The sequence below is a fragment of the Cololabis saira genome, chromosome 3, assembly GCF_033807715.1.
Source record: "Cololabis saira isolate AMF1-May2022 chromosome 3, fColSai1.1, whole genome shotgun sequence".
In the NCBI taxonomy this organism is placed as follows: Eukaryota; Metazoa; Chordata; class Actinopteri; order Beloniformes; family Belonidae; genus Cololabis; species Cololabis saira.
Genome location: NC_084589.1, coordinates 43,815,712 through 43,825,005, shown reverse-complemented (window position 1 = coordinate 43,825,005; position 9,294 = coordinate 43,815,712). Strand labels below are relative to the sequence as shown.

At 40.4% G+C, this 9,294-nt stretch overlaps 1 protein-coding gene across 1 annotated transcript; it reads left to right on the top strand.

The window, feature by feature from the left end:
• The first annotated feature begins 3,163 nt into the window (after positions 1 to 3,163).
• Positions 3,164 to 8,645, top strand: LOC133440369 (zinc finger protein 391-like). The gene is made up of 2 exons (XM_061717616.1): positions 3,164 to 3,368; positions 6,984 to 8,645. Exons 1-2 carry the CDS (start codon positions 3,197 to 3,199, stop codon positions 8,471 to 8,473), a joined length of 1,662 nt encoding a protein of 553 aa, XP_061573600.1. The 5' UTR covers positions 3,164 to 3,196; the 3' UTR covers positions 8,474 to 8,645.
• Positions 8,646 to 9,294: the final 649 nt, after the last annotated feature.

The window sequence follows — 9,294 nt, the reverse complement described above, 5'->3', positions numbered from 1 at the left end:
GTTAGTAGCCTAGCTTAGACCCCCCTCCCTCCCCTCTGCCACGGAGCCCCAGTATGTAGTTATTATGTAGTTATTTCCAGAGCGGCTCGGTCCCCGCTGTGTGTGAGAGCGGGGAGCAGAGCGTCGGTCCGGGCTGCTGCTGCAGGACTCTCCGCCCAGCAGCATCAGCCACGCAGGGACACGTGAAGCCGCACTGAAGAGCCGCAGCAGCTCCGGCTTGGAAGCAGTATGGGGGTCCGTGGGGATGGAGACGCCTCCATCCCGGCGAGAGTGGAGAGCTGAGAGCGGGTGGCGGTGCGCTGCAGGCTCTAGAGCCACGGCTACGCCGGCTATGGCGTAGGCTACGGCGTAGACGGTGTAGCCGTGGCAGCCGTGGCTCTAGAGCCTGCAGCGCTCTCAGCTCTCTACTCTCGCCGGGATGGAGACGCCGGTGGGCACAGCCCCCCCTAAAACCGGCCTCGCTTACAAGTGAATGAGACATGGGGTAGTTTTGTTGAAAATGTGCTGCCCAAAATGTCCTGGAAAACTCGACTCCTGCAAATGCGCGTTCCCCAAAGTTTGTGGGGGCGTGGCTTTGGACGGAGCGCTGACGGGAGGGGGAGGAGGGGGCGGGGCTTAGAGGAGGCGCCACTTTCAAATCTTGCTAGCTCTCCAACATCAAGGACACTACCGAAGATCCTCTATACATACACTCGCGAGAGTGTGTTGCTCAGACAGAGAAACAAAGTTCATTTTCTCCTAATCTGTCGGTCTGAAAATTGCCATTTTGGTGTCAGAATGTTCAGAAGGTTTGTGGCTTTTGAAAAATGGGTCCCATATTTACTTAGGTTACTATGGGGCGAAGGAATTGGTAATAATCTGTGCTCACGTTCGCTTTTCCCATAGGACTCAATAGACTCAGGACCTACTTCTGGTCTCCTAAAGGGGCGTGGCAGTCACGTGACACAGATACAGGAAAACGAACCGTAGTGGGCTGTCTCGTTTATTGAACGTCTCTGACACTACCTTTTAATATGTGTGCAGACGAGAAAAAATATATATATTCCGGCTGTGTTATGACCATCAAATATTATTGTCCATTTTGAGCATGATGTAATTTCCTTTTTGTAAGAGAGCGTTTAAATTGATGGTAACCTGAGCTAAATATTTCAGTCATTATCAAAATTTCCTGCAAGTTTTTTTTCAACTTGCTGAAATTGTTTAGATATTGTGGTCATAAATAAATGAATAACCAAAGTACCACCTGACTTGTTTGTGTTGGATCGAAAACTGTCTTGCTAGTATTTACATGTATGCATTTCTGTTAACATAGGGAATCAAACTCTGTACTCAGATTAAAGAAAAGCAAGTCTTGTTTATTCAACACCAGGTCAACCTCAAATTATGAATAAAAAAATGAAGAAAACTACATTTTGTCCACCATCTTCCCAAAAATGTCAATGAACTTAAATAACTGGTCATCCCTCTTCTTTTCCCTCTCCTCCTCCTTTTCATCCAGCTCCCTCAACCTCTTTTCTTGTCTTTAGTCTTGAAGAAAGTCCAAAACTTCATTTGTCCTTTTTTTGGTTTTCTTCCCTCCGTTTGTTGGTCGCTCCCTGTTTGTAAAGGAAATAATAGGGCCGTTGAAAAATCATCACGGGACAACAGTTTCTGAATTTAAATCACCAGTGGGCTATGTATTTATACTTACAGGTGAACTTTCTTCTCGCAGTCGCACATGAATTATTTTCCTCCACCCCCTGTTTTGTTTACATTCTCCCTGGTAACCTCCTTTTATGTCACAACGCAATGAACTGTGGGTAATTCCCTTTCCAAAAGTCTGCAGAGATGCTGAATTACGGTAATAGTCCATGGGCCAGAGCCCAAAATTGTTCTTGTCAGTACCACTCAAGGTGACCAAACTTCCTTAAAATTTTTCCACGTCTGTATATGATATTTTGGTAAGATAACCCTTCCTGAGTGGCAGCTGTATCATAGTTATCAGCTCATGAAGTTACCCACCCCCTTCAGAAAATTACATTTCAGATGCTGCTGTATATCCTGGTTTAGACTCATGTACAGGAAATCTGTCAATGTTGTCACAATATTGCTGTCACAATATTGTCTTTGGTATTAATATAAAGGGGACCTTTTAAGCATTCGTTCAAGCTAAGATGTGATACATTTCCTGAATCCTTATGGTCCTGTGAGTATTCCAATTTTTGTATTTTGTGTCTATGTTGTTCCTAGATGACACAGGAATAAAAGATAGTATATCATTTAGGTGAAAATTGTGTAAAAATGTGTGTTGTTTATAGTTTAAAGAGCTGCAGTGACCTCGATGTTGGTCAGAAAGATTCACATCTTAGCTTGAATGAATGCTTAAAATGATGCCAAAGACAATATTGTGAAACATTGACAGATATCCTGTACATGAGTAAACCAGCATATGCACCAGCATTTAAAATGTAATTTTCTGAACTTCATGAGCTGATAACTATGATCCAGCTGCCACTCAGGAAGGGTTATCTTACCAAAATATCATCTACAGACATGGATATTTTCAAAAATTATAAGCAAGTTTGGTCACCTTGAGTGGTGCTGATATCTGGTCTGGCCCTGGTCTTGTGAGCAGTAAGGGCTCAAAATGTCTGCTGGGAGCCCTCGCCATGGATGTATTATTTAACGGTGTCGTGCCAAAAAGTGATTGCCTGCCAGAATCTGATTTCTCCCCTGAAAATGGGTCTTTTTACTTGCCAAAAACTGATTGAAGGCCAAATACAATTAATGAAAGGTTGTTTCTACCTAGATATGATTTGATCTCATTCTTGAGCTTCATAATACAAACACTAGAGCTCACAGGATTGCTTTTAACTCTTTTAAAGGACCATTACAACACAAAATAGGCATTTTCACCTGCCAAAAAATGATTGAAGGCCAAATACAGTTAATGAAAAGTTGTTTCTGCCTAAATATGACTGCTTCTGCGCTGTAAATAATAATAATATTATATTATTAGTAATAATAAAAGTAGTACTCCTGCTCCCGCGGCCAGAAATCAGATTCTGGCAGGCAATCACTTTTTGGCACGACACCGGAACTCTAGATTGTAACACCCGGCGGAAGGTCGGAACGGACGGAACGGAACGGAACACATGAGCAGTGATTCCTTTGAGGAGGACGGTTCTGTTGTTTCCTTTCTTTTTCCTCTTCAACAATGTCTAAGGTGAATCATCTGAGAGAGTTTATCGGTCAGCGACTAACAGCAGCTGCTGTAGAAATATTGTCAGTGTTTGAAAAAACCATCTTGGAGTATGAAGAAGAGCTCGACCGTCAGCGCAGACTGTTGGACCTCGCCTGGAAACCTGAAATCAGACTCCACAGAGTCGGTACGTAACCCTGAAAAGTTAAATGAATGAACACATGAGTATGACTTTTTGTTTGTTTGTTTTTTGTAAAATTGTATTGAAAGTATAAACAATGTACAACAAGCAGACATTTCAGTTCACAACCTGTGCAGCATCAGCAGCACAGCCATGCATCATCATAAACAACAAGAAAATTAGAAAAAATTAAATTAAATAAATAAAAACATAAAAGAAACAAAACCTTGGTGTGACAGACCTTATAATATTTCGCATAAAATGAAAATTATATTTGTGACAGCTTAATGGTTAAAAATCTCAGAATCAATATCCATCATTGATATACATTTCTTATTTGTGATTAATTTAAGAGACTTGAGATAATCAACTTCAATCAGAAACAATTTAAATAATAGAAAAGAGTTTTGGAATTTACATTTATGGATGTGAGATGTTCCTAATAAAATATAAAGATTGACAATAGTGCATAACTTCTTTTCTTTGAAATCAAAATAAGTGATAATGTTCTTCCCTTCGATGTTGATCTTATGTGTTTTAGCTCTCAAGTTCTCTCCAAAATGTGCTGCTAAATGAGCAACCATAAACAAGTGAGTTACAGTTTCAGGTTCAGTTTTGCAGAAGGTACATTTGTTATCGATGTCAAGGAATTTTGAGATATATGTGTTAGATGGTTATGTAGCATTTTTAAATGTAGTTCTCTGATTTTGTTTGTAACACAGAATTTGAAAGGAACAAGCCACGCCTTGTGCTAATTAATATCAACAAAAATAGCATTGTGGTGTTATTTTCCTCGCATTGTAAAAACATTCTCTGATTTGTTTATTAGTACACTTTTTACACAAAACATCAATACCATGGATATAAATTAATAGTTGTATTTTGCACATTGTTTTTTTATAGCTTTTCTACTATTATCTACTATTCCACTGGGAATGGAGTTTATTACTAAGTTAAATTCTCTAAATTTGATTGGGAATGCTTTTTGTGAGAGAAAATCTTCGTAACTAAATAGTTGACCATTGGGGTTAAATAAGTATTTTCTATAAATTATATTTTTGTCGATCCAATTTTGTAAATAGAGTGATTTGTTCCTTTTTAGTAATGCATTCATTGTTCCAAATGATAGATTTATGTGGAGAAAAGTTATGTGAATAACATAGTTTCCATGCTAACAGAGCTTGTTGATAAAATTCTAATTCTTACATAACAATAAGAACTGAAGACCTCCAACACTCTTGAATATGTTTATGAATTAAATACCATAATGAATCTGGAGCTTTTAAGAATTCTTTTAGCCATTTCACCTTAAATGTATAATTTAAATCCCTAAAGTCCAGTAGATCAAAACCACCTTTGGCTTTAGATTCAGAAAGCAAGGCTTTTTTCAGATGATGGTGCTTATTCTTCCATACAAAGTTGACAAACATATTGTTAATATCTTTACATGTAGAATCGCGAACATTAAGAGAAAGTGCTGGGTACACAAATCTAGAAACACCTTCAGCTTTAGTTAAAAGGATTCTTCCTAAGATCGATGAGTCTCTTTGAAGCCATAAGTTCAAAATAGTTTGTTTTTCTTATTTTGGGGGAGAAGTTAAGTTGTTGGCGCTCCATTACATTCTTACAGACATGAACACCGAGATATCTAACACATTTTTTAACAGGGATATTATATAAAGTTTTAAAATCCGTTTGGAAGAGACATAAAATTTCACATTTAGATTTATTTAGTTTTAACCCAGAAGCAGCTGAGAATTCATCTATTAATGAAATAGCATTTTCAATCTGATGTTTGTCCTTTAAGAATAATGCTTTGTCATCAGCTAATTGGGTCTGATTTCCTTGCCTAAAATAGATAAACCTTTAATTACTGGATTATTTAAGATATATAACAAAAGTAATTCAACCACGATTAAAAATAAGAAGGGTGGAATCGGGCAACCTTGACGTACAGATCTCAGGACTGGAAATCTTTTGGTAGTGTTCGGATATAGTATGACAGAACTGTCTATATCTTTATAAAACATTTCCATAGTTGATACAAAATTTTGACCAAAACCAAAAGTTTGGAGTGCTTTCAAGGAAAAATGATGTTCTACCGTATTGAAAGCTTTATCAAAATCAAGAAACACTATAAGGGGGTCATTATTAATGTATTCAAAGTAGTCTAATAAATCAAGAACAAGTCTTATGTTTGAACTGATATGACGGTTGGACATAAATCCAGATTGCGTTTCAGCTATAATCTCTCCAAGATCTTTTTTTATCCTTCTAGCATATACCAATGAGATAATCTTGTAATTTACATTCAAGAGTGTAATAGGTCTCCAATTTTCTATTAAGTGATCATTTTAGGCATTAGGGTTATAATACCCTGTTTCATACTTGTGGACATTTCTTTTCTATCAAGACATTCCTTAAATAATTCCAATAAAGGATCTACAATGATAACCCAAAAACGTAAATAAAATTGTACCGAGAGTCCATCGTGTCCTTGGGATTTGCCTTTTTTCATTAAGTGGATTGCCTCTGATATTTCAGGTTTTGTGATGGGCTGTTCACAATTTGTTTTAAAATGCTCTGAGATAGTGGGTATACATTTTTTTATGGATTCAATAAATCTATCACAATCATTGATATTAGAATTTGACTTGTATATATTACTGTAAAATGAACCAACATTTTGAGATGTCCAAATGATTAGTGATTATATTATCATTAATGCAGAAATATATAATATAGTGCAGAAATATTGTTTCTCTTTTGGTTTCGTTTCTCAAGAGAAAAAAAGTAGCTAGAATTTCTTTCACCTAGTTCCAACCATTTTGCTGAAGGTGATGAACGTCTTTACATCCTTCAACTATCTCTTGTCCAAGATGACGGCTACAAGGGCTTGTAGCGAGAGAACGCCGAGCCAATGTTTATTCTCCACCGGGCATTTAGCTTTTTACTCTCCCGCTTTCTTTTTTCGCCTCCTCCGCTCCGTTAAAACTTTCATTTTCTTAGTTTTTTTCGCTGCTTCGGCCATGATACTGCTCCGCGTTCAGCTCACCACCAGTTCTCCTGAGCCCTGCGCTACAAGCCCCGCCCATTTTCGTCTCGACTACGAATCGGGAAGGAGGGAGAAGTGACGTATGCCGTAAAGCAGTCAAAGCCGTAAAAATGTGTAGTTTTTTAGTGTGGCAGGGTTCCTACCATGCTCCTCAAAGTTACATAGTGCCAGTGAAGGTGATACAGACCCCTCAGACCATGACAGAGGTTCATTAAACCTGTTGGAAGCCATCACAATGACTCTGGAAATATGATATTAAGGTGGAAAAGTTACGTAGTGTCGCTTTAAGCGACCTTGTTAATATTAAATAGCTTTTATATATCTACTTATTTAGATCACCTTATTGATCCATTATTGACCTCTTATGCAGTGTGTCTTACACCATCGATAATGGCCACCGGCCCGATCCATTTGGTTTTTTTCCCTTCGTTGCGGGCTTGTTTGACAATTGGCCAGAGTTTGTTTCTGCACTGTCTCTTCGTGTAGGTGAGGTCATCTGCCACTCGCAGATTTTTCACTTCATAGTTGTTAAAATCCTATCTTTTTGTCCCTTTTTGTAATTCCAGACCCCCCACAAGAAAATGTTTGTATGGTGGAGGAGGACGGGGTTTTCAGTGACCAGCACCTCGATAACCTGGAGAGGAGCTGCAGCCCGGACCAGGAGGAACCAGGGCATCCACAGACTACAGAACTGGAGGAAGACTCCAGTCGTCAGGAGATCAAGCAGGAGGACGTAGAGGTGGATGTCTCATTGGTCAATGTCGCTGATGTGAAAGTTGAAAATGGTGAACCAGGACCAAACTGTGGCCAGCTGCCGTTGCACACTTCTCCTGAAGCCCAAATCAAGGATGAGGAAGGAACTGAAAGTTTACGCTCAGGCTCCAGTAAAACTGCAGATCCGGAGCCAATGAGAAGACACAGTGACCACGAAGATGCTGCTGTCCCGTCAGACAGCAACTGTAAATCAAGGCTGACCAGGACCCACACGAGGAAGAAGGCATTTTCTTGCAGCACCTGCAGGAAAGAGTTCAGTAAAAATCAAAATTTAATGAATCACATGAGGATCCACACTGGCGAAAGGCCGTACCTGTGCAACACCTGCGGAAAATCGTTTAGTGAATCAAAAACATTCAAGCAGCATAAAATGATACACACGGGCGAGAAGCCCTACGTCTGCAAAACATGTGGAAAATGTTACAGGCAAAAACCCCACCTGGTGATTCACTCGAGGATCCACACGGGTGAGATGCCCTACATCTGCAAAACATGTGGAAAAGGTTACAGGCAAAATTCCCACCTGGTGGTTCACTCGAGGACCCACACTGGCGAAAGGCCGTACCTTTGCAACACCTGCGGAAAAACCTATGCTGTATCAGCACTTCTTAAACGCCACATCATCACACACACGGGCGAGAAGCCCTACATCTGCAAAACATGTGGAAAAGGTTTCGCACAACGTGCCCACCTGGTGGTTCACTCGAGGACCCACACCGGTGAAAGGCCGTACCTTTGCAACACCTGCGGAAGAACCTTTACTGAATCATCAGCTCTTAAAAGCCACATAAACACGCACACGGGCGAGACGCCCTACATCTGCAAAACGTGTGGAAAAGGTTTCGCACAATGTTCCAACCTCATGGTTCACTCGAGGACCCACACCGATGAATGTTCATACCTGTGCAACACCTGCGGAGAACCCTTTCCTAATTTTTCAGATCTTAACCGGCACCTAACCACGCACGCCGGTGAATGCCCGTACATTTGCAACACCTGCGGAGAATCGTTTCCTAATTTTTCAGATCTTAACCGGCACCTAACCACGCACAGCGGCGAGAAGCTATATTTGTGCGAGACGTGCAACGAAGGTTTTGATTCCATAATTGATTTGCTGAGTCACATGAAAAGTCACCCGGAGGAGCAGCTGTCCACTCCTGTCTGGCCCACAGAAGAAGAACCCGCAGAAGTCCAACCACCACCTCCTGTGGCTGATGAGCCTAATCCCCTCCCCACAATGGTTGCAGGTTCAACCCAGACTTATGTTTCTTGGTCAACTTGACGCAGAGGGAACGATGAAGTTGTGTACTTTTTTTTTTTTTTTTTAAGTTCTGCATTGAGTTTGTTTGAATCCCTGTTCCTTCTTAAAATCGTATTATTTGTTGCTGTTGGTAACTTGCCGTCTCCACGGTGCAAATAAAGAGCTGTTAGTATGTGCTGAACTTTCTTTATACGTGACAGTTTATTTCGTTCATCTACAAAGCCTCTCTCACACGTCCTTTTTCCCGTCGGTTTCTTCGTCACTCACATTCTTTGTAAAGTTAATTTGCAGCTCCATGTTGTTAAACTCTCCATCTACTCCATTCAGATGTTATATATTGTGACGTTATACATAACTTTCGCTTAAAACTGTAAAAGGCTTTATGCATTTTAAAATCTGAGCTCCGCGTACATCGCATTATCGTGATAATTCCTGGGACAAACTAAGTCAAAACAATGTAATTCAAATGATCCATGCTGTCCATGCTGCGCAGTACAATATGTATTTCCTTGTTAATGTAATGTCTTTCCTTCAATCTACCCGTACCAGCGCATCCAGTATGCCAGGCTCAATCACTGAGTAATTTCATTTTTGTAAGAGCGTGTAAACTGATGGTATCCTGAGTTGAATATTCCAGCTGTGCCTCCCACCCTCTTCTCCCCTCTGTGGGGTTGCTGGTGGCCTGGGTTCCGGGTTCTTCCTTGTCTTCCTCTGGTCTCTGGTCGATTGCTGCTTGTGTTTTGGTCTGCTCCGTGTCGGTTTTGTGTTTCGTTTGTGATTTTTGTTGCAGATTTCCAGTGCTCGACGTGTGCCTCCATGTGTTCTTGCTTCCTGGATTGGCA